This window comes from Halichoerus grypus, chromosome 2 (assembly GCF_964656455.1).
Source record: "Halichoerus grypus chromosome 2, mHalGry1.hap1.1, whole genome shotgun sequence".
Lineage (NCBI taxonomy): Eukaryota > Metazoa > Chordata > Mammalia > Carnivora > Phocidae > Halichoerus > Halichoerus grypus.
This window is the reverse complement of record NC_135713.1, coordinates 185893374-185919473: the sequence shown is the minus strand read 5'-3', so window position 1 is coordinate 185919473 and position 26100 is coordinate 185893374. Positions and strand designations below refer to the sequence as shown.

The 26100-nt window shown below is 42.8% G+C and overlaps 1 protein-coding gene across 1 annotated transcript in view; it reads right to left on the bottom strand.

Annotated features, from left to right (window-relative positions):
- SKAP1 (src kinase associated phosphoprotein 1) overlaps positions 1 to 26100 on the bottom strand; it is a 271214-nt gene that overhangs the window by 12467 nt on the left and 232647 nt on the right. Inside the window, exons 10-11 of the mRNA XM_078065633.1 lie at positions 18632 to 18682; positions 10161 to 10261 (exon numbers count right to left, since the gene is read on the bottom strand). Of these exons, the coding sequence (XP_077921759.1) occupies positions 10161 to 10261; positions 18632 to 18682 (152 nt within the window). The remainder of the gene's footprint in view (positions 1 to 10160; positions 10262 to 18631; positions 18683 to 26100) is intronic.

Here is a 26100-nt window from a genome sequence, read left to right as displayed (position 1 = left end):
TATTTTCTTTAAAAAGTTGATTGTTTCTGTTTTAAAATTCTTAGGATTGTCTTATAGAGGATGAATGATGACAAAAACTTGTCATTACAGGAAGGAAGAATGAAAATAACAACACGGCATCATTTGCCGTTTAAAAATGGCCAGATCTTGGAGCACCAAAAAACAAGAGACAGAACAGGAAAGATTCAGTGTAGAGACCCACTCGGTCAGGATGTTCCATAAGGCACTGCTTTTTAGGAATTGGCCAACACCTTTGCTAGGTGTTTATAGATGCTCTGTTTGTGGAAAGTACAGTGAAAAATAACAATTTGAATGTTTCGATTATCTTTCCCAGTCTGTTCCATTTTCATTATTTATTTCCTATAAATCGGGACCTTGCCGAACATAATTCTGCAGACAAGGAGGTGGATGGGACAGCCAATGTGAACGAGGAGATAGATGGTGGGTGCGTGTAAGATAGATGCTATGCGTTTATGAAAAGGAGCAGTATGTCTGCATGTGAACATCCACAGAGTAGAGCAAGCAAGCGTGTAAACTATAATGGGTATTTATAGGTAAAAAAAAAAAAGGTGCAAGGAAGATTGTATGGGAATAAGCACACTGAGCCTGAAAAGAGTTTTGCTTTTTTCCTACCCTCTTGGAATCCACGTCCAAGTTCTGCTAAGAACTCAAGCCTTTTCATGACAACAGACGGGGGATTTCACAGCCAGAAGACTCAGGAGGTCAATAGTTGAAAAGCAAGAGTTAGAAAGCAAGATCTTTATCGACATCAAAACAATGCCACGAAAAAAACCCAGAACGATAGAAGAAGGAAAATATTTAAAGACACAGCAGGAAAAAAAAAAGAGCCTTTATAAAAATGCAGGTCTAAAATGTTTATGCTGTTGTATCAGCCTAGTTGCACCTCAGAATCTGCCATTTCATAAATAAAATACGAATGGCATAGACTATAATTTGGTGATAGCTACCCCAGGACATATCTAGATGCACTTGTGTTATTTTAATTAAATACTGCATTATGGTTTGTGACAACTACATAGCTACAGCGTAAATGAATTCGAAATTAAAGTGTTACTTAGGCATCCAGTAATTTTTGTTTCATTCCTCAGTTTTACAAAGCAAATAGCTATAAAATCAAGATGTTTGTTCATTTACAGATGGAGCAGGATTGTTGTTGCTGTTTTTTTCCTCCTTAATCCTCATGCACAAAAAGAAGACAGAGCTCAGAATTTGGCTCCCAACACTCTTAGCTTATGAGCCACATCACAAAGAAAAACACATCCTCTTGACTATAATGTGAAATGCTGAATATTAATTGCTGGTATTATGCTTATCTTTCTAGCCGGGTTCTGTCTTTTAACAATTATTCTGATGGGCTGCAGTCTTGCACCGCCAGGAGATTTTTCTCCTTTGTTTAACAGTTAAAAACCTATTTGATTTGATTTGATTAAAAAAGAATCTTAAAGTTCACAATGCTCCTTGGAAGTTTTAGTATCTGGAACTCTTCCCAAATACAGAATGTTAGTGGGAACAGAGAAGACGCCGAAGCTCTTTGCTTAAAAAAAAAAAAAAAATAATGCACATTTCTGCATCTAAAGGAAAAAAAAATATTTTTCATTCTGGCAATATTGTTTCCTTAATGAAACTGGAGAGGGCATTACAATTTGATATAATCAATTAGTTAGTTTAAATGTCACTTCACTAGCAAATCATGAGGAAGATTCAGAATATTCTCATCTAACAGGCACAGATTTTCGCTCAAAATTAATATGGTAGGGTAAAAGGATTTTTGCTCAAATCTGAGGATTTAATTGTATCTTTAATGTGTCATATGTCAAGATGAAAGTTTTTAAATAGCAAGTTTTCTGAAACCATTGTCTATTATTTCTAGTTTGAGAATCAATATAATCTTTTTATTAGCCCTTAAATACGTCTGGCAATGTCTGCTAATCCCGGCTTTTCTGTGTTCTAACCAATTACCCCAAGTGGCCCCCCGCCCCCCGCCAACTAATTCTATAAACTGAATGGAAGTTACTCCCCTATATGTTTGCAATGAGGTTATAATTTGCTTTTAATATTTTGCTAGTTTGGTTGGAGAACTGGACCCATATACTACCAAGAAAGGCTGGCAGACAGAGGTTTGGGGAGGCTGAGCTCCTTTCGAGAAAATAATTACACAGAAACAAAGCTTTTGTGACTCCTTTTAAATAGAGCATCTCACCGAAATGTCATCCAGCCTCTTTGGCAGATTAGTGAGGAGTTTATTACTAAATCTCTGTCTAATAAACGTGCAGTTGACTCTGGAGGAACTGCTTGTTATAATACTGGCAGTGGGAAATGGAGGGAATGTCACAGTTAAAGACACAAATTTTCCCCATAATATATTCGAATGGAAACCTCTGAATCCAATACTACATGGGCATATCTAATAAATTCACAATATTTCAGTCTCAACAGCCTTCACCGGTTAGTTTTAAAGATTTATGTGGTAAAAAATTACTCAGTGATGAATATGGTTTATTCTGTGCAGTATTGGAGGTATAAGGAATTAAACTACTGTCTTTAACAGTGAATTTATTATTACCTCTGTCAAAAGACGAAGCCTTTAACAGCATTTGTTATAAATTCACCGCAAAATAAATGGCTGGAATTTTTTTACACTGGAGTTTGTAAAGCATCGGGAGATTCTGAGCATTAACCTAACCCTGCCATGGCTTATATGGTTCTAGGTAAACAATTCTGTCTGGGCCTCATAGTTAATTATCTGATCTGGGACTTTCCACCTGACTGAAAGGTGTGTGCATGTGTGTATGTGTGTGTGTGTGTTGTGTGTAGAAAGTGAAGGCTCCTGTCCAGGACAACAGTTTAAGGGTAAGTGGAGTAAAGTGGAAAATGTGTTTTTTTCTCTTTTTAAAAGATGGGTTTTATAATAAATGGCCAGGGTTTGGAGGATAGGGTTGATATGCAATTGGGGCTCTTGTTAGCAGGTTTATATGCATGCATATGCACACACACACACAGACACACACACACACAAGCATCCTCTCCCTTTTGTCCTCTCTTGGAATGGGTGTCCCCTCATTTATAAAAATTACCTGGAAGGAATGAGGCTGCCAGGGTTTGTTCTAGACGATTGGTTCCTGTCTGGGGGAAAGGAATGGCCTCTACTGAATTTGACCGGTGTATGACCGTTGCCTTCCAGCTGACCCCAAATCCCATTCCCATCCTCCTAACTCTATAGACTCCCATTGGGGTTATTAATGAGAGAAAACACCATCATCATCATCATCTTCGTCATCACAGCACAGTGTTGACCTGCTTGTTAACATGAAATGGGGTGGTGGGGACAGGTTCTGCTTCTCTTTCATATCATCATAAATAAGAAAAGATATTTTCCGATGGTCTCCCCTTACTCGCCCCCTTTGGTTAGGTCAGAGGTGGATAATTGCTCTTTGACAGGCATTGATCAGTTTCATCACACTGTTTGGGCAGCCTGCGCCCCAGGCCTATATTCTCCCCACTTACTCCCCTGAATTACCTCCCAAATAACCCTGCCCATCCCCCCACATAGCCAAGCTGAGGGTAATGGTGCCTGAGGAAGTCCTAAATGGACACTAGATGTCACCAAACACCTCCTTTCCCTCAGAGCCCTGAAATTAAAAAACCAAAAAACCAAAAAAAAAGAAAAAAAAAAAACCAACCCAAACCCAACCCAACCCTTCATTTAAAGCAATTGAAGGAATTAACTTATCTGTTTTTATGAGGCTTTTATCACATTCAACTAAGCACACTTAGGACAGGAAGTACTGCTGCATTCAGATAATTTTACAACATACAAATCTCTTTTGGAGGGAATGGGGTCAAGGGAGGGGAAAGGTCTACATTCTTTAAGTAGTCCTTTGAGGGAGGAGGTGGAGAACGGGGGGCTTTAAAACCCCCATTATAACAGACATGGTGTTGTGCTAACACAGTCCAGGTGCTGGGAACAGACGTGCTGCCTTCAGATAACAAGGAGTTGGGTTTGGAGTTAGGGTCCAGCCTAATTCTAAGTAGCTTCAGCCACGCTGGAAGCTAAATGTCACTCAGGGTGACAAAGTCGGTCTATCCTCAGCCTCAAAAGGCCCAAAGCATCTGACAGCACCATGTGTTTGATGTTAAACTTGACTTTGCCTGTAAGGCTCTCTGTTTCCATGTTAACTGCACCGGCAGAGAAGACAACCAAAGGCTGGTGTGTTTGGTCCACGGGAACATCCTCCCACCCCAGCTAAGCCACTATGTAAGTAGAAACCTTCTGTTGTGCCCAGCTGATTGCTGATCTCCATGGGCTTAAGTGGCAGGGCAAATCTTGGAGGAGCCTAAGCCCAACTCATGAGGCACACAATGTAAGCCTAAGAGATGTGGCTTGTTGACTCAGTTTACCCTAAATAGAAGACCTCATTCAGGGACCTCTTCTTTCTAGTTAATTGAGAAAGAGTTTTACTTTCTCTCTTTAATTTGGCCCTATCTGCTGGACAGCTCATGTTGCCACTATGAATTACTTCTGGAACAGGAGGCTTAATTTTTAAATAGGCATTTATTTAAGTTCTCTCACATAGTAGAATGAGCACCTTTATTACTTAGAAGGCAGGTTCCCTAGTGAGAGACCTTGGAGCCAGGAAGAGAGTCACTTCCCTGAAAGTTGGAACTTGCGACTCATCTTACCCAAATAGAGGCTTCTTATCTTACCTCCCTTTCTCCCGCTTGGAATAAATGCCCACAGTGGTGCTGGTCCACAGAAGGGCCTCACGGTCCGCAGATAAAAAGAATGAAGCCAGGGCCCGGCGCTCCTGCACGGAGGCTGCTTCAAGCACCTGCCATGTCATGCCTGGTGCCCAGGCTGAATGGATTTTTGGAGTACACCTGTTGTTGAACCCCTGCCAAGTACTGATGGCCACTAACCCCCAAATCACTTTTCCCCGCTGTTGATGTTTGGAATGTCAGACAGGACTGAGTAGCAGCCGGTGTGTATTTCAAACACAGCAGATGGATTTTTATATTAGCTCCTATTTCATGTTCAGGCAGAGCGACCGCCACACTAAAAGCCGCAGCCTCGATGCTGCCGAGTTTGCTTCTGTGAGATTAATTCTGTGAAATTAATTGGGACAAGATTGAAAAGGAAATTAAAATGCAGCTGAGTGAACAGGCCTTTCAAACACCTTTTTCCTGCTCTATTCAAACTTGGATTCTGCGGTGGTCGCAGGCATCGTGGGAAGTAATTTACGAGAGGCAGGCTCTCAGGAGCCATCGGTTACATATGAGGAGACCTGCACAGGCGCCGCAATCTGGAGCCACTGAAGAGCGCTAAACACCCCGCTGTGGCCTGAGCTGCGTCCTTGTGTGGGGGTGGGGGTGGGGGGGAAGCGGGGCTCAGTTCCTGTACTAGAAAAAGCTGTTCAGAAATATCTGGGCCCAAAAGGAACGTGGGAACATCCGCTAGATGCGCAGATCTGCTTCGTTATTAAAATCTCCCTTTAATATATTTTAAGGCCCAAATTGGAGCTCAGTGAATTAAGTGGGCATGAAACTGCATGGGGCCTAGGAATGTATGGATGTGTTAGGGGAGGTCAGCAGGGGTCCTGCTGATGGCGCCCGTTGGTTACCGTTTCGGAGCTTGGATACGTGGCTCCGGCCTCTCATCAAATGAGAAGTCTGAACAATCCATCAATTATTGTCAGGGACAAAATCTCTCAGACCAGGGAAGGCTAGTGGATTTCCATGTAGGCCTCTTCACTGGATGGTTTTCTATTTCCAAGTAAGACGCTTTTGTGTTTTTGAGTGTCTTTGTGGAGAGTTTTTGGGCAGGACAGGCTACCAGTTTTTTCTCTCTCACTTCACCAATAATTTATTGAACTCCTAGTATGTACCCAGCATTGACCCCAAAAGTTTACTTTAGGGACGCCTGGGTGGCTCAGTCGTTGGGCGCCTGCCTGTGGTTCAGGTCATGGTCCCAGGGTCCTGGGATCGAGCCCCGCATCGGGCTCCCTGCTCGGTGGGAAACCTGCTTCTCCCTCTCCCACTCCCCCTGCTTGTGTTCCCTCTCTCACTGTCTCTCTCTGTCAAATAAATAAAAAAAATAAAATAAAATAAAAAAGTTTACTTTATTGTTAGTGGTAAAGAAAGGAATATGATAATAGTTACCATTCCCTAGATGCCAGGCACTTCTTTACATGAATTCTCTAATGCAAGCATCATAACCCCTGTGAAAAGAAGTTACCCCAATTTTTACAGATGAGAAAACAGAAGATTAGCAGGATTAAGTGACTTTGCTCAGGATCACATAAGTAACTCATCTGTTACTGACCTGCTTCCTTAAGAATAGGACAGGTGATGGGTATTTGGTTATCTCTGGGGTGTATCTTTCTTGCCCAGCCAATCATCCTCTCTGGAAATTTTATTTTAAAAAGGACAAATAGGGGCACCTGGGTGGTTCAGTTGGTTAAGCGTCAGACTCTTGGTTTCTCAGAGTTGTGAGATTGAGCCCTGTGTTGGGCTCTGCACCTGGCATAGAGCCTGTTTAGAATTCTCTCTTCCTCTGCCCGCCTTCCGCCACCCCCACTTGCGGGGGTGTCAAAAACAAAATAAAATAAAATATAAATATTTTTTCTCTCTCTCCCAAAAATAAAATAAAATAAAATATAAAAAGGACAAATAGCTCTCTTTCTGGGGTCATTCTTGGGTCCAAAGACCCTAGGCCCTAACAGACTCTCCTGGCCCGAGGATTCTAGGATTCAAGGTTGGATCATATTTGGGCAACCATTCAGAAACATCAGGGAGTGGCAGGAGCCCAGGAATAAAGCCAGACCCAGACCCAACCTGGCTTCCCCATCCAGGGGCCGCTTCCTCTTCTTAACCTGCTCCTCCCCCCAATATTTCTTTTATCATACAAAGAGAGAGGGGAAAACCAGAGGCATTTATGAGGGCCCAAAACAAAAGAGCTTATAATTGAAATTTTTAAATTTGTTTAATCTGAGTAAATAATTAAAGCGAAACACATTTTTGTGTGGAATTTCTTTAGCAGTTTTGTGGTGACAGCCTCATCATGTTTAGAACAGGAATGCTCGAGGTGGAAGGAACCTTAGAGGTTATCCAACACAGCTCCCTCATTTTACAGGTAAGGAAACTGGTCCAGGTAAGTTGAGCCACACTAGGTTGCATCTTGCCTTGCATTTTGTTTCTTTTCTTCTCTTTCTTTTTTTTTTTTTTTTTTTAAGATTTTACTTATCTATTTGAGAGAAAGAGAGCACACAAAGCAGGGAGAGGGAAAAGCAGACTCCCCACCGAGCATGGAGCCCAATGTGGGGCTCAATCCCAGGACCCTGAGATCATGACCTGAGCCTAAGGCAGACGCTTAACCGACTGATCCACCCAGACACCTCTTGCCTTGCATTTCTTGGTGGAAATAGACTTCTCCAGTTCCTAACCCAGTGGACCTTTCTTGTCTGACAAAGGTTTGACTGGCCAGAGAGAAAAGTACAATGGAGATTTCCGGATACCATTTTTCTGGACTAACCTCCACTTGGGTCAGTTCTTTTCCTCCACATGTGAGAGGCAGGTTGCAGAGTATAACCGAGTCCAACAAAGGAAGCCAGTTGGGGCTAAAGTGGAATGCATTTAGGATTCATGTGAGAGAAAATTCCAGAGATTGGGAGTTGCTGAACGTCTGAATAGACAAACAGCTAATGGTAGAGGGATCTCCTTTTTCTATCTGTCTGAATTGTTTCATTTGTGCTTTTTCGAGCAAGGGAATGGATTGGGTGGCCTTTTAAAGTTCCTTCCTGTCCAAGGACCGTTATTGAGTTAGGTGATATAATAAAGGTAAATCCAATCCGAAATGCTCCCCAAGCCAACGTTAACTGGAATGAAGCTTTATGAGGGAAACTCCAGTTGAGCTTCCAGCTTCTCATTTCCTCCTCTGACACGCAGGGATTAACAGCGTGCAGAAGGGAGGCAGCTGGTGTAGCTTTTGGGGGAAGAAATGCGCTACTACACCCGCAAAGGATAAAAATAGACTTAAGACCTTCCAAAAGATGGAGAAAGAAACCAGACAGAACCAGAGCAGCAAGGTATTCTCCCTGAATCAAACTTTGTTATATTAGCTCTCAGTACGGGAGGAGAGGAAGGGGGATTGGTTAAAAAAGACAGGTAGAGGGCGCCTGGGTGGCTCAGTCGTTAAGCGTCTGCCTTCGGCTCAGGTCGTGATCCCAGGGTCCTGGGATCGAGCCCCGCATCGGGCTCCCCGCTCAGCGGGAAGCCTGCTTCTCCCTCTCCCACTCCCCCTGCTTGTGTTCCCTCTCTCGCTGTCTCTCTCTGTCAAAAAAAAAAAAAAAAAGACGGGTAGAGGAGGCTCTCCATGTTCTCTGGTATCTCTTAAAAATACGACAGCCATGGTACCCGCAGATAGCTCTGTACTTCAGGGCAAGTCACCACACAGCCCCTTCTAAATGGAGGAAAGGGACCCCCAGTGAGAAGCCATTAACAAAGGCAAAAGACATGCAAAACAAACAAAATAATCATGACCGAGAGAGAAGGCCAGCAGACAGTCTGGCTCTGTTCTCCGCCCCCCCTCCTGCTGCAGGCACCTCAGACAATGTAAACAGTTAATTTGTTCACCTGCAGGCTCTGGGCAAACAGAGGCCTGGTCACACCTGAGTGGATAACTCGATTACCCCTGTAATGCCGGTGTGGTAATGTACACAAATTCTATTACAAGGCAAACCTTGCTTTCGGGCATTTGAAATACCAATCAGGCCAATGTCCACTCCCTTCTTTGCTTCCAATTTATTCTTGGTGTATTAGAGCTGCACCAGAATGGCACTAGGATGGAGCTGAATTAGGACTCTGGAAGAAACCACTAGAAGACTGTGATCGCAGTCAGCAGGGCTTGCAGGCTTCCTACTCTTTTGCAAAAGGTTGGGTCTGAATTTGGTCCTTGTTCCAAGGGGACTTGTTTCAACCCCTGAAAGTTACCTTAAGTCAGCCCTGGTCTGTTTCCTGAGGACCTTATGGTATCTTTCAAATCGAGACAAACCCTTGGCCATGGACAGAATAAAGATAAATGGCAAATGATGGGTTAATAACACAATGGGTTTTCAATTTACCTTTATGGAATCCACATACTCATTAATTAAAGAGCAAAAGGTGCTTATTTAAAAAATGTGCTTGTAGATATTGACCGACCTCATAAAGAACTTTTTAGTAAGTTACTTCAGAACCTGTTTTCTTAGCCCACCTATATAGAATATGTATAATCTTTCTTTACAAAGGATGATGATACTGAACCATCAAATGGTAGCCTGTGAGTTCTGAATCATCCTCACATTAGTGATGGATCTGCAATAATCTATCCTTTTATTTTTTCCCAATTGTTTTATGATCAACAACACTACTTGTGAGATGGTTAGTTGGGGCTAGGCATTAACTTTATGACTGAGGAAGAGAATAAAGTTAGCTGGCTCTTGTGGGGTTGGATTCACTATCTTGATCTTATCAGCACTTGTTCAAACCGACTGAGCCAACTAGCTCTGACTGCCCCCCCATCATAATTATATTACGGTCTTGTTTATCTGTCAATGACATAAGAAGATGGTTTACCAAGACTGAGTGTTTTCAAGAGAATTATACAGTAATAAATTATGTACATAATGATGACCTTTTAAGTACCACAAGACCCTAAAAAGAATAAATTGATTGGCATGGTTTTAGTGTTATTATCTACTTTATTGCATTTTTAAATTTGAAAATTAGTTCCTGAATCTGAATTTTCAATTAAACTTTTCCCTAACAATTATAAATCAATGGGAATTTACTTTATGTGTGAGGGAGCCATGTAATGCACACAAGAGAAATATATGACATGGAATAATTTTGGTTATGGTGACTACATCATTGAGAGTGAAAAAATCGATTTTTTTAGAGGGGGGAGGGGCAGGAGGAGAGGGAGAGAGAGGGAGACTCTTAAGCAGGCTCCACACCCAATGTGGAGCCCAACGCAGGGCTCCCTCTCACAACTGTAAGGTCAAGGCCTGAGCCAAAATCAAGAGTCGGATGCTTAACTGACTGAGCCACCCAGGCGCCTCCCCAAAATTGACTTTTGATCCAGACCCCACACTCTATGTCCTTACCTTGCTCAGAATTCGGATGAGGTCACCCCTTTGGAAGGACAGTTCGTCTGGCTGGTCACCATGGCAATCCCATAGGCCCTGGTAATAACTGGTATAGTCCACTGGTCAAAGAGAGGAGAAATCAAAGTTAAAAGGACTCCGTCTTTTTCCATGGAGCCCACATATTTACTGCAAGTGGAAACCAGGGTTCTAATATTGCCCCTAGGAAACCTAGGATTCCGGGGGGTGGGGGGAAAGAAACAGCCAAACACTCAGCATGAGCAAAGGACTGTGGGAAAAGGAGATCATTAACTAATATTAAATATTTACAGATCACCCTAAGTCAGATGTTATTCAATAATATGATAAATACATTCATTTATTAACAAAAGAAAAACAGGCAGGTAATTTTTTACTTGGTTTGTAAGTAAGCAGTGCAGAGATTTCCTGCCAAATTTTCTTGATCCAGGGCATCTAAACTATCCAGCGCTTGTCTTCAAAATGCATTTGAAGGAATGGGGTAAGTCTCCAACTTCTGCCTATTTACAGAGAGGCTGAGTCAGCCAGCTTGTGTCTGCATCACAATCTCACACATCGGTCTCTTCTGTTACACAGGAACTTCATCCTGGGCACTTCCCACCCAGATTCTGTGTGAGGTAATCCCCCAATAAATACGGTTACGAATAGCCCAGTCTTTAAGTGGAACCAAGGGGGGTGTCTCATCCATTACAACTAAATTCTGGGTGGGCTGGCCCTTTTCCAGCATCTCATTTGTAGACCCTGAACATGCCTGCCAAGATTTATCTGCAAGCCCCCAGGGGGACAGAAACCAAAGTGATCTGCATTAAAAATGAAAGCAACTGAAGACGACAAACCAAGCTTTCGAAGCAGCTGGAGAGATTTACTGGGCTTCTCAGCAAGACTAGATGGCAGTGATGCCACAGGACAGCCATCGATTCTTAGCAATGAAGAATCTGTATTGATCTTCTTCTACCCGGAAAGGTTAAACACTAGAGCGCAAAGTAGGAGAGGACCTGGGGATTTGAATGGCAGGAGAGCGGATGCCCACTGGACCAGGGATGATGTGGCTGTGCTTCCGTTCCTTCGGATGCTACGGGGGAGAGCGGTCAGCAAAGAACCTACCAAAGATGAGATTCTTGTTGATGGGAGTCAGGAGTCCTGGGTTCTAATTAAAATTCAAGTGACTTTTGGGGATCCTATTTGTACCAGTTTCTACCTTTCCCTTTGTTTTGACCCTCCCATGAGGAATGATAGTGCTGGTCACTGAGGATGGGAATAGATGGGGGAAGGCAGGTGGGCAGTGTGGGTGGACAGACGCACTGGCTATGTTTACTTTCTAAAAAACTTGTTCCTAACTTATCAGCAATTCAAATAATAAAGGCACAGGAAAACAAGATCCCTGTGTGTATCTGGAAAAGAACTTCAGTAGGAATCTTAAAGTGCACAAAAACCAAGGAGGGACAGATCTATTTAATTAAGACTCAGATGCTGCAAACAGAAGTAAACATGTTAACCATACAGAAATGAGCATGTTTTCTTTTATGAAGGTAATTGTTTGTATATGCAGTAAACAACAGAGGGCAGCAAACAAGACAACCACACTGGAAACCATTAGTTAAGAATGTGTTCAGAAGAGGGTGCCTGGGTGGCTCAGTTGGTTAAGCAACTGCCTTCAGCTCAGGTCATGATCCTGGAGTCCCGGGATCGAGTCCCACATCGGGCTCCCTGCTCAGCAGGAAGTCTGCTTCTCCCTCTGATGCTCCCCCCTCTCATGCTCTCTCTGTCTCTATCTCATTCTCTCTCTCAAATAAATAAATAAAATCTTTAAAAAAAAAAAAAAAAGAATGTGTTCAGAAGAAAAATACATTGGGAGAAAAATGCTAACTATTGGAAAGACAAGGCATGTATTTTGGGGGATACCGGGGCATGAAATAGTAGAGAAATATCAGTCCCTGAAGAGTGAAAATAGTTTTCCCAGAGGATATATTAATGTATTTTTAGTTATAATGGAATTGATTAATCACCTGAAGATTTTGACAAAATTAGAAATGAAAGTGTATATATATATTTTTTTTTTTTTTTTTTTTTTAAGGATTTTATTTATTTATTTGTCAGAGAGAGAGAGAGCACAAGCAGGGGGAGCGGCAAGCAGAGGGAGAAGCAGGCTCTCCCGTTGAGCAAGGAGCCCAGTGCAGGACTTGATCCCAGGACCCTGAGATCATGACTTGAGCCGAAGGCAGACGCTTAACTGACTGAGCCACTCAGGGTCCCTATATATACATATATTTTAAAGATTTTATTTATTTATTTATTTGAGAGAGAGAATGAGAAAGCACAAGCAGGGGGAGCGGCAGACGGATAGGGAGAAGCAGGCTCCCTGTTGAGCAAGGAGCCCAATGTGGGGCTTGATCCCAGGAACCTGGGATCATGACCTGAGCTGAAGGCAGATGCTTAACTGAGTGAGCCATCCAGGCATCCCAGAAATGAAACGCATATTGACGTCAATATTCTTCATGCATTTATATGTTATAGAGAAAATAATTTCTAAAAATAGATTTGTAAAGCACAGCTTGGTATTTCTGAATGATAAGAAGACTGGCAAAGCTGTCTTGGCTTTGTCTAACTTAGCAGATGGTCACTGTGGGATACTGCTCCCCATTTGCCTGGAAATGCTCCTAAGATTACAAGTACTTTTTGGGTATATATGTAAAAAGTGACTTGATATTGGCATATAAGACACCAGAGGAGAATAACTGGAAATATACCTATTCTAAAAGCAATATAGATCATAGCGAAAGCAAGAAGCTAGGAAGAAAACAAGAGCCTTCCAAGAAAAAATATAGAAAATGCCTTTGGTTCTTCATAAGCTAAAGGCTAAAAGAAGATAGAGCTCAGGAATCTGGCAGATAGTTTACCTAGCCCAAGAACCAGAATTGTCAGAACTAGAACCATAAAAGGACGGCTTCGAAAAATAAGCAGAATGAAGGGCTAAACATGGGGACTTGCTGTCCAGACAGAGGTATTCTGGTACTAGGGAATTCAGTGAGGAGGAACGCTTTAACTGGACAAGATTGGACTCGGTATTGCAGACTCCCTGTTTAATATAGGTGTGACTTGCATTTATGTGTATGTGTGCACACAACTTCTCTACATTCATTCCTTAGCATTCAACAGACACGTCCACAGCGCTTACGAAGTGCCTGGGACCATGCGGGATGCTGGGAATTCCACATTGGCCACACACCGTCCCTGCTCTTTGGGCTACTGTCCAGTGGGGGAGGTACTGGGAAACAGAGTCGTACAGATATTTACTTATCTACGATTGTGATATGTCTTCAAAGGGGAAGTTGAGGGTGCTGTGTAGAACAGGGAAGCTAACTTCACGGAAGGCTTCCCGGAAGCTTTGGTTGTGTTATAAACACCTGACTGAGAGCGGGTGTTATTTAAAGATCTTGAAGAGGGGACGAGGTAAGGTGGAGGAGGGCTTCATTCCTGACCCTTTGCCTCTGGAAGAGCTTAAAGGCCTGGAAGTTTGCCGGGGCAGTCCAGCTTCTCTCTAAATTTGCCCAGGTCATAAACAGGGGAATGCCTGAGGAGACTGATGTCTTTAGACCAGTGAGGAATTGGGAGCCTGAGAGAGGATTTCCTCTGTGGACTGGACTGAGGTTCTTTTAGGTTTACACGACTCTAGCAGCAGTCTGAGATCAGACATGGTGCAGCATTCTGACCATTTAATTAATTCAAAGCATCCTCATTCTCATTTTGAGGACATTATTCCATCTAATTATTTTTTTTCCAGTCTGTCCATTTGGAATGAAAAACAAAAGAATAAAGCTTAATGCCAGCATTTCTCAATGTCTCTCCAAAAAAACGTAACTCTACACTAAATAAAGCCTGGTAATTCAAAAGCAAAGCACTAATATATTCAGCATAAAACAGACAGAGGACCTAGAGCAATAATGACACCACTAATAACTAAAACAGTTATAACAATTAACAACAATTACAATGATAGAGAAGCTAATGGGTATGATCACTGCATTTAAATTGCAAGCAGAGCTGAGAAGGACTTTTTCTAGAGAAAAAAAAGGGGGGGCAGCATCTTATTTTCTTTATCCCATGTAAGAGAAGCTAAGCTCCCAGCAAACAAAATGTCAGAGGAAGAATAGCAATAGTCTAAGTTTAAAAATATATTGTTTTCTCTCTTCTCTAGGTATTTATTGCAAAGCATTTGCCATTGCACACCAAGTTCTTTATAACCAGTAATAGTCATTTCTCCTGTAAAGGAGGCCAGGTTGGTACTACTGTTGACAGGGTCAGAATTTGAAAATGAGCCTCTATGACATGGAGAGTTCTAAGGTAAAAAGGACCAGGATACCTTTTTGCCTGTCCTCCTCCTTAGAGACAACAGAACTTGACTGTGTTCCTTCCAGAATTCATATGTCACCTTGGGCTTTTGTTTGGGAGACACTGGGTAGCTCCAGAATTCAAGTTGTGACCAAGAAAAAGAGGCTAAAAGGCAGGTCAGCATGTTGTTTACATTTGCTTGATGAACCAAGGGGCTGTGCTAATGAGGCCTGGTTATGGGAGCAACTACTTAACAAATTATGGAAAAGAGAGACAGAATGAGAAGACGGATAAACCCAGTCCTTGCTAGACCATGGGTAGGTGAGAAATGGACATAGAAGGCCAAAGCAGTGACCCACTGGAAGGGAATTGGAATATTTTCTAAGCCAGGCTGGAGAAGTCCACCATGTTCAGTCCATTAAAACAGACTCAGTCCAATACCTTACTGTTTCAGAACGAAAGGCATAAAGAAATTTGCCAGGATGCCTGGGAGGCTCAGTCAGTTAAGCGTCTGCCTTTGGCTCTGGTCATGATCTCAGGGTCCTGGGATCGAGCCCTGCGTGGGGCTCCCTGCTTCTCCCTCTCCCTCTGCCCCTTCCCCACGCTCATGCACCCTCTCTCAAATAAATAAATAAATAAATAAAATCTTAAAAAAAAGAAAAAAAAAAGAAATTTGCCAAGCTCCGCTGGCTAAGACACTAGAACAGGAAGAGCTGCTGAACATTACCATTTGCTTGTTTTCATAGCCCTTTAATCTTGAGTTTTGAAATTTCTATGGTCCTTAATGTTGTAAGTATGATCTTGAACTGGATGGAGAACACTCACAGATCCTGATCTTCATCTCCTATGCTCCTTTTATTGGGCCAAAATTGTAGCTGGCTGATGCTCAACTTATGTTTGGTCTTGGGAAACAGGTTTCAAAAAGTAAGAGTTGCAAAGCCCTCTGTGGCTTCCCTGTTTCTTTCGTGGAATCACTCCACTGGTATATGCACTAACATGGAAAGGTGCCTTAGTGGTGGAAGCTCATCAGTGACCACATTTCTGCCCTGCAGAAATTACCGCTTGTGGGCTCCTTTTTGGCTGAGTTTGCCCACGATTTTAGAGTGAAAATAACCTGTTTGGAGATCTTCCTTGGTCAGATATTTGATGTATCTAAGGATGAGTTGTGCCTCCAGCTCGGCTTTTTATTTGACATGGCCGACCCAAGCCAATGGACACGAGTTTTTGTATAAACAACACAGAACGAGTTTTCTTTTTGGTTACCTGGACATTACCTTCTCATGATAGGGAAGGGAGATAAACTCTCATCACGGAAGACACTTAGTGTTAGACTGTTAGGCTGATGGGTTGCAATTTAGTGAGAATCTGAGGTGTTGAAGACTCACTCATTAAAATAACCCTGTTACTAACAGTCATGCTGTAAACTGAGCTCTTTATAGATTGAACAATCAATACTACAAGGCTGTGATAGATTTTCTAGGTAACAGAATAAAATAAAAGAAATTACATCTTACAGGGTCATTAACACCCAATGAGGATAAACTGAATTCCTTTTTTCCCCCCTCTTCTGATAAGATCTAGTTGGGCTTTAAAAATGTTAGTAATTCTATCATGGGAAAGCACAGCATTTCTGGGAACAGGATCCCTGGAAGAGTTCTGGAGAAGAGTATGTGGATTTTAAAGGTAACCCTGATATGGGGCGCCTGGGTGGATCAGTCGTTAAGCATCTGCCTTCTGCTCGGGTCATGATCCCAGGGTCCTGGGATTCAGCCCTGCATCGAGCCCTGCATCGGGCTCCATGCTCTGCAGGAGGCCTGCTTCTCCCTCTCCCACTTCCCCTGCTTGTGTTCCCTCTCTCGCTGTGTCTTTCTCTGTCAAATAAATAAAATCTTAAAAAAAAAAAAAAGGTAACCCTGCTAGCCATAATATCTTTTAGGAGAAAACACCACCCCCCGCCCTGCTCCCACCAAACTCTGCCAAAGACATGTGACACTTGAGAAAAAAACTAAGTGAACCGAACTTGTGTAGCTTGTCTGTTACATAAGAATTCACATTGTCCTAGAGTTCCCTTTTATATGCCTTCATGGGCCTGCCTACCCTTTCCTTGGACCTGTACATTTTATTGTTATAAAGCTAAGTGATGACATTTGGATGCTCCATATTTGTTGCCATTTCTATAGCTCCTTTGGAGAAAAGGCGCTGTATAAATTCAATAAATAAATAAGTAAACACAAATAATAAAAATTCCTGCCTCAGATTCTGCAGAGAGAGCAAAAAGTCCTGTTTTTTTTTTTTTTTAAGATTTTATTTATTTATTTGACAGAGAGAGAGACACAGTGAGAGAGGGAACACAAGCCGGGGGAGAGGGAGAGGGAGAAGCAGGCTTCCCACTGAGCAGGGAGCCCGACGTGGGGCTCGATCCCAGGACCCCGAGATAATGACCTGAGCCGAAGGCAGACGTCCAATGACTGAGCCACCCAGGCACCCCAAAAAGTCCTCTGTTTTTTAATCACCAAGTCACCAATCATTATAACTGGTGGGAAGTATACCATAGAAACATATTTAGAGTTCACTACACTTTAACAACACCTATTTTGGCAGAAGGAAGCATGAGGAACAAAAGGTTTTTTTTTTTTTTTTAACTTACTTGAAATAGAGCTGTTGAAACAGTTAAGAAATAAATCTCCCCTCCTCATCCCCCCACCCAAGATAGAACCTCAGAAAGAAAGGTTGAACGAGGAAATGTGATGAGGGAGGAGTCTGAAACTGAATTTTAGACTTTTGCCAGAGACTGCTGCTTCCTGAATGGAGTTTACTATAAAGTTGGCCACAGGAAGTTTATAGTTATTCCACCCAATCTGTCTATATGAAGCGTCTCTTTCCTGCACTGGTGATAGAAGTTGCTTGAGAAAAAACATGGGACATACGTTGGTCAGAAAACAGATTTTCTGTTGGAATTCTGCACATCGAGTAGGAAACAGTAGAAAATAGGTTTCAGAATGGACTTAATTATATGGGTTCATTGTTACGAGGTGCTCACTGGAAGCTATGCTAATCCTGGACCACACTTGTGACAGTTCTTTCTTTCTCTCCTGCTCTGGCATCTGACTTCTGATACTGCCTCTTCTCCCTGGGAGAAGTTGGGCATTGACGAAGTTAGGTCCTTCACTAAAACTGTTACATATCCACTTCCCTTAGAACACGAACCTTAGGAGAAGGGGGCCTTACCGAGTGGATAACGAAGAGAAGAAACAGCAAAAAAAACGAGAAGAGAGAGGAGAACGGGAAAAGGAAGGGCCAGGGAAATGGGGAAGGACCAGGGAGGGAGAGCTGGGAAGAACTCCTAGGTTTAAGACTTTCATAGAATCTCTAAGAAAAAAATCAGCTAGTGTCTATATCAGCCACAATTTAGGCTCTGCTGATGAGATGAATGTCCTTGAGGTGGCCCTTGCAGTTCACATTCCTTCACTGACAAGGGTGGAATAGGTCCTTGGTTCACTTAAAGAGGCTTTGGAGGGGCATCTGACCTTAGAAAAGGATGGGCTCACTAACTGCCTGAAGCATGGTTAACAGTCTGGGATGAATAAGATGTAATTTTGTATTCAACAAACCTGTTACATATTCATTTCCAGATGTGCCTGGAATCAAACCAGGCCATCAGAAGTCAGCATCACCAAGGAGTTCTATCCTTCACCCCAGGTTCACTTTTCAGATCTGACACATTTCCATTCCCCTCTGAACTTGCAATCTCCGGCCTCTCCGAGAGGAGACATTTCCATTCTTTCCATTCTCAATCCTTTGATCTCTTAGAGATGAGGCAATTCTATTTTCACTGTACTGATTTAGGAAATACTGATAGGAAAACATAAATATCCGGTTTGGTTTCTTACCCTCTCTAGGATAAATCTTAGCTGTTCTGGGAACATTAATTAAGGTGAGTGGCTGCTTTGAAGGTTGAAATATTTACCTGTCCAGTCATCTTATCTGGGGCTTTTGAGGTTGGCACACCAGTACTCTCTTAATTAGTGAGCCCAGTAATATTTGTAGTCTGAACAAAAGTGCCTTCTCCAGTCAGAAGCCTGAACGTCCTACCCAGTACCTATATATTTGTGAGGCTCTCATACCTTCTTTATGTGGAGTGCCATCCTCATCCTCTTCTAGATCATGCTCTTCATCTGAGGGGATAAACATGATCAGCATTAGCAATTAGTGGTTGATAGTCTTATGCTCTTTATACTGGTGGGTCTTCTTTCTCATCATGCTCTTTTCAAGGCAATAATTGTTCTTCTTTTTTTTTTTTTTTAAATCATCTTGCATCTTCAAACTGGCCCTCTCCTTCCCTCCCCATTCATTCATTCATAAACGTTTTTAAGCGCTTACTATATGCAAGGTGCTACACTAGGAACTGGAGGCCCAGCAATGGACAAGACTGGCAGGGTCCATGCCCTTGTGGAGTTTTCAATCCACTGGATTATTTAGGCACCTATCACTAGAATCCTGATCCTTTCCCTCAAGCTCTATTTCTCCTCTCCTTCTAGAATTCTCTTCTAAATGTATTGTTTCTATGTAAGCATCCAGAGTTATGGGTGTGTGTGTGCGTGTGTGTGTGTGTGTGTGTGTGTGTGTGGCTAAGCATGTGTTTAAAAGCTCCATGATTAATTAGTCCTTAATGTATCAAGTTTTGTTCAGCTGTAGCAGAAGCTGGTCATGTAGGTAATTTTACGTTCCTAGTACTTAGGGCTTATAGTTATCTTTTTACTGTTGTTATTCAGCCTGCCTTGTTCATTAGAGTGTAAGCTCCTGAGGGCAGTTGGAATGGTCTTTTAATTAACTGCTGCAGGTACACAATGGGTTCTAAGTCAGTGCTGTTGTCTAACTCCAATCAAGTGTTTATATGGTCAAAGTCACAACATGATTGGCCTGTTTCTTACCCTCATTAACCTGTTTCATCTCAGACTTCATACTACCTGAAACCATGGGAATTGGGTCTTTACAAAGAAAGCATGAATACCAGACTCATATTAAGCCATTTTCTTTTTTTTTTTTTTTTTTTTTTAAAGATTTTATTTATTTATTTGACAGAGAGACAGCGAGAGCAGGAACACAAGCAGGGGGAATGGGAGAGGGAGAAGCAGGCTTCTTGCCGAGCAGGGAGCCCGATGTGGGACTCGATCCCAGAACCCTGGGATCATGACCTGAGCCGAAGGCAGACGCTTAACGACTGAGCCACCCAGGCGCCCATAAGCCATTTTCTATGTGGAGTAAGATGAGCAAAAACACAGTTGCTATTCTCCTTTTCATCATCTCTGCGCATGCTCTCTCTCTCTCTCACACACACACACACACACACACACACACACACACACACACAATGAATGGGGCATAATAAGCAACATTTTGAGGATTGAATACTTAGGTTTTTTTTGGTCCACATTTACTTTCTCTTCCTGGGTCTTGGGGCACTTACCTGGCTTGTTTCCCCATAGTTATGCCACTAAATGAAACTTTTGAGGAGATGGCCTGGGGACAGTTCCTTTTTTTTTTTTTTTTAAATATAAGTTTTATAGAGCAATATGAATTCTGGTATGTCAGAATGGGGGAGGTAAACTCTGAGCTCATAAGTAAGAAGAAACAGCACAAACAAACGTTAGAGCACTATAGAACATTAAAGAAGTAATCGATTTCACATTAAAATGATACAATTTCCCTGCAAAAAATAAAAATTAAGGGATTGATATTCTAGGGAAATGAGTCATATGTCACCCAGATTAAAAAATTATCATATATGTAATGTATATTTGCCCTACAAGATTCTGTGGGGAAAGAACTCAACTCTTCTTACCTTCATGTATGGCCTCACAACAGAGAATTTCCTACTGACCACCTGTAGTGGCCCCCCAACCCCCCCCCCCCCCGCGATGAGGAATAAAGATGTGAGATAATGGAGGAGTGAAATCAAATATCGGAGATAGACCTTGCTGAAATAAATCATGTCAAACATCATTCTTTGCACATTGTCTTCCTATTACTTGCCCACTTCCTTCCTTCCTCTGCCCTGATGCTTTTCCTTTTTGACATGGGACCAATTTCACAGGATTGAAAACATTAAAAGAAGAGTTGGTACGGCCTCAGTTTTAGAGATACCCGATAATTTGGACAGGGAGCATCTCTTCTGCTGATACCAAACAACTCAATCACAAAGACCAATAATTTGCTGTGCTTAGGCACTTTTGCAGAGACGGTTTATTCTACCTCGGCTGTCTGTGCCCAGATGTCTCTTCCTCCCAATTCTAATCAATGTAAATTGGGTCAGATCTCCGCTGTGAATTACAAATTGGATCCGAAGTTGGAGGGTCACCGTGCCTGTGACTCCACCTCCTTCCCACCACCATTAGATGGGAAGCTACACCAAAGATCTTTTCTAAATAAATCAGACTTTATTGTAAAACTCGGCCACTGACGAGACATAACCTCATTAGCATTGATTTTAAAATAAATTATTGAAAGTGGCTTGCCTGCTCTTTGCATTTGTAAAATAGGAGAATGTAAATGTATTTGCAATGGTAAAAATGAAAACTAAACTTGATTCCTTTATCCTTTCAGGCAACAGCACTTAATCTAGTCATGATACAAAAATGGGAAAAATAAAAATCCGTTCTACGCCGTTCAATTCCAGACCAGATACTCTGTGGAGTCACCTAGAAAGAAAGCAGAACGTTGGCCATAGCTCTAATCCCCACATCTGTTCTATCTGATGTTGACCTTCCCGGGGGGCTGAAAGGGGGCTCAAGTCAAGAAGCCTAGCTACGGATGTGAGAGGCTGGGTGCTGTGCCTTTGAAGGTGTGAGCATGGAGGTTCCGTCCCGTAGGGAAGGCAATGCTCTCCACAGCTGGTGTACAAGACAGCAGTTCTCAGCACCTTCCCAGCTGCAGAGAGGCGGACACTTTACCTCGGATCCTTCAGTAAGATCAAACTGGCATCTTTCAAACTCCAAAGTCGAGAAAACCAATTACGTGGCCCCAGAAAGAAATGTCTCTTTGCTCACAAAAGAGGGTGGGTTAAACAGCTAGATTTCTCTCTCTCTCTCTCTCTTTTTCATCTGTAAAATGAACCTTCAATTTTAAAGAGATTATTTTGAAAAAAAAATTTTCTTTAGGCTAAAGAGCTTGTTGAACTTCTTTATAAGAATATTATTAGGCATTTTAGCATTACATCTACTGGAATACATCTTCATTTAAGAGATAATTAAAATTTATGTGCAAGCTCAACTTTAAACAGTTATAGATTATAATGGTCCTTGCTCCTAACAGGGCATATGGGACCCCAACCTTACAGAGATTTTAAACAAATTAACCTCTAAAGATTACTGTCCACTTATTACATTAAATGCTCTACTTGATTCCCAAATATCTCATCTCAACTGGGAAAACAGTTGAGGAAGATTCTGTGAGCTGTGCGAACATGTGAGAGAACCATGGGGCATCACAAATGAGCCTCAGTATCCAGAGAGTTGATTTCAATCAACACTCTTGGCACAATGTCAGGGACACTAATGAGAGGCTGAAAGGAACAGGACACTGACTTCACCGCAGAGACACAGAGAGGAACCAGCTTCCCATGACACCTGGCTCCTTTCTGAAGTGCTTTCTCTGACATCGGCTAAACTGAGAACAACGCTGGAAAAAATGACTGGATCAGAAAGAGGGAAATCACTTCCCCCAAACAAAGCAAGGTGACAGAAGCTTAAAAAATGCCAAATGTATCAATGTGCAACCAGATGTCAAGGTGCTCTGGTGACAGATGCAACAGAAATGCAGATAGACTCGGAGTACAGAAACAGCATGCAGGAAAGTAGAAATGGAAAGCACTCCACGGCAGGCACAGATATGCTATAAATCTGTGGATGCTACAGCACCTCTTCAGACCACATAGAAAATATGAGCAAGATGCTAATAACACACTTAATTCTCTGTTGTATAGTTTTTAATCTCAACTGTTACCTCAGAATATTTGCATCCTATCTCTGTGGTATGGGTCTTGATGAACATGATATCAAATCCAATTTGTGCTAACTGCAACACTTGGAATGCGCTGAATTTAATTTCACAAGTAATAATTGAGCACCTACTAATTGGAGGAGAAAGACCTGAATACAAATCACTGTGGTAAGGGCTGAAACGGAGCTCAATTCTAGTTGAGTATCTGGGAGGGTGTCACTAAGGAGACATGTTTGAGCAGAAGGAGCAGGGTTTCATAGGCTGAGCTCAGGGAGGATGTTCTAGGTGAAAAAAATCCCAGCATGATCCTGGTTTTGGTGCTGGGCCAAACAACACCTGGTGCCTGGGGCCCAGTGTGCACGGGAGTGAGAGAGAGAAAGGGCCAGGAAGCTCAGGCCTGCTGATGGCTTTGACTCTTTGAAGCTCCCTCCCATGGAGTGCTGTTGCTTTTCTGTGAAGCTGAAAATCCCTTTCTTCATAAACTTTGTGTTTTTGGCGTCTGTTTTTTTCTTTCCTTAGACCTACTCTCACCATTTCTTCTTCCTGTGGGTCTGGACAACAGTGAAAGGGGAAAAAATAATTCCATAGAATGCTTGTTTCCATTTGACTCAAATTAAAAAAACAAAAAACAAAAAACCACCCAGTTATATGCTTTATTATAAAGCAATCTGGTTTCTGGGTCTGTAATAACCCTCCGGGGCAGTGTGGGCAGCATCGGAATGCACACAGAAATTCCTAGGGAGAACTCATTGTCTCTCTTCCCGTTTGCTCTCCTGAAATCTCTCCTGAGAACACAGCCAGATTCTGTTGTCAGTGCAGCTGTGACAAGGCCCCAGTTAAAGCTGTACAATGGTCTCAGGCGCCTTGCTGGATTCCAGCTTTGAGGCCCTAGACAAAGTGAAACGTGATAAAAGTTGTCCTTTTATGGAATACTGAATCACAAAACTGGGCCTGTGCTAGCCTGTAAAATAATTTCCGGGGAGGGGTGAGAGAGAGCTCAGCAAAGCCTCCCATCTTCCACAGATTGCTTTAGTATTTCTTTGTGGTAGTTCCCTATAGTTTAATCTACTGCAAATGAGATCTTAAAAATCAAGGGCCCCCATATGCTCAACACGGATGCTCAGAAATTCCACCAGATACCAACCTTGAAACCATATTACCCAGGACTAATATTTTTGTGGTCTTGGCTGAAAACCTCGAGCGCTCTGATTTTCCCTCATGGGAAGGATGGTGCCAGCCACGTAGCAAATGCTAATTATCCCATGATCAATGTGATGTAGTGCATTTAATTTGATGACCCATACATTATTTTGATTAGGAAAAAAACATTTTTGTATTGACTTGGTATGTGTTACAAGCACTTTTCTCTCCACTAGGAAGACCACTGAAATTATATTCTGGAAGGGAGATCTCACTTACGTGGCCTTCCAATAGAGACCATGGGGCTTGTGTAGGCCCCAGCCCAAAGAGGAAGCCGTAGCAGAGTCATCAATGCTAAGTATTCTCTGCAAAGCACATTTACCTGTTATAATGAAACAAATGTGAGAAGCCCAAATCATTTGACTTTTGATGGGTATGCAGTGTTAGCACAATCCAACGTTACCATTGGCCATCCCTCCACCCAGCACCTGTCTTTGCAGTAAAAACGGGCCTGAGCAGAAGGTGCGCTCCACATTCCATCTGCTCAGGATTTTCAATTTCACCTGCTTCATACATATAGCTGAAAATGTCCAACTGGACTGTCTCAGGTTTGGTTGGTGGAGGTGGGGAACTAGCCATCCCTCAATTTTTCAAGGAGGTAACCCTTCCTATTTAAACACCACCAAGTTACTAACGGCCAGCATTACTGAGTGCTCACTGTATGCCAGGGTTCCATTCTAAGTGTTTTACACACTCCAGTTCTAGGCTTCTCACAGCATCCCTCTACGACAGGTACTATTGTTATCCCCATTGTACAGGTGGGAAAATCACACACACAGAGGGCAAATCACTTGCTCAAGGTCTCACAGCTAGCAGGTGGCTGAGCAGGTCCATTCTGACTCAGAGCCAGCACTTTTACCTGCGATACCTTGCTATCTCTTGCATGCGGCTGCTCCATAGATCTTGTGAGATGGCAGCAGAGGGTAGGCATTGTCAGCTGCCCTCACATTCCCTTCCAATTCCTCCAGGGCTGGTACTGTGGCACATGTATAGTGAACAGAAAATTCCAGAAGCAACAAGCTGAGTGGCGTGGGTGGGAAGCTGGGGGATGGAGACTCGGGGCTGAAATATTCTTATCATCATTAAATGCCAATATAGCCCACCTCCAATGCTGTCTCTAAAAACTGGGATGGATAGATGGTTCTTTTCGGGAAAGAACCTGTTAGTTAGCTGCGGTTTCCCTAACATGAAGAAAGACACCCTGGATCTCCTGCAGTGTGGCCTTCCTCACTTTCGGGGGACAGTTGTGAGCATAGGCGAAGCGGTTTTCCTCGGGAAAGCAGGCCAGTGTCCATGCCCCCAGAGTCTACTCTAACATCTCAACTGGTGCAAAGTTCGGAGGCATGCCCAGGGACCCTCGGCAGTGCCGGGATGGCCAAGGGTAAGAGTTGAGGAGGCAAGGGAAGGATGGTCGTTAAGAAGCCAGTCATACATTCATTGACCCATCATCTGGGGTAAGGTGATGGTCTCAAAATCATCTTATTTCCCGATGCTCCTTCTCTTTCCTGCCCTTTGCTCTGCGCCTCTGAGCATCAGCCCCCTCCTCTCTGGTTCCTCTGAGAACTAAACCTGTGCATGAAAAGGCCTTTCTTTGCTCCCCAGAAGGCTGAGTGGTTCAGTGAGGTTTTCCCAGAGCACTCTTCCACAGCTGTAACCCAAAGTGGAGTGTCACCCGGATATTTCCTCCAGCCTAGATGGGAGTGAGTAGAATGTGAGCTCCCTAAGAAGATTCTGGCCAAGTTGGGGAGTACATCTCCTTTAAGGGAGTGTTGTGAATTAGATCCATTTCTGCACCCTGCTGTTGCAATGGAGCAGACTGTGAAAGGGAAGATTCTCAGAGGAGCTGTGTTTTAATGTAGCAATTTGATTCAATTTTCCACTCTATAAAATTACCCATCACTGCTCGTTGCTTTCTAACAGACACCTTCACTCTTAATTTAACAATCCTATCGAATTCTGCCAGGGAAATTGGAAAAATTTATCACCTGTGAAATTTTATTTTCCTTTGGTTGTATCTGTTTTTGTAAAACTTCATTAACGACGATGACTTGCTGAGGAAATTATCATTTTTTTTTAACTTCAGACACAAGAAATGGCTCGACCTCAACCAAGATACCATTTGCATAATAAAACACAACAAAAAGGCTGGGGAAGTCGGGACTGGCAGAGGCTGGAAGTGCTAGGAGAAGAAGCAGGCTCTCCCTGGTGGATGGGGAAGTAGCTGAAGTCCTCAGCAAGAAGGAGACATGGGGCCACAGCCCGGCTCCTTGACTCAGGAAGCAATGACGTGGCTCACCCCCGCACCCCCAAGGGAAGAGACAAATGCAGCATTGGGACAGGGTTGGACCTTCTTAGGAAGCCTTGAAATGCAAGTTGCTTACTGACCCTGCTTTTT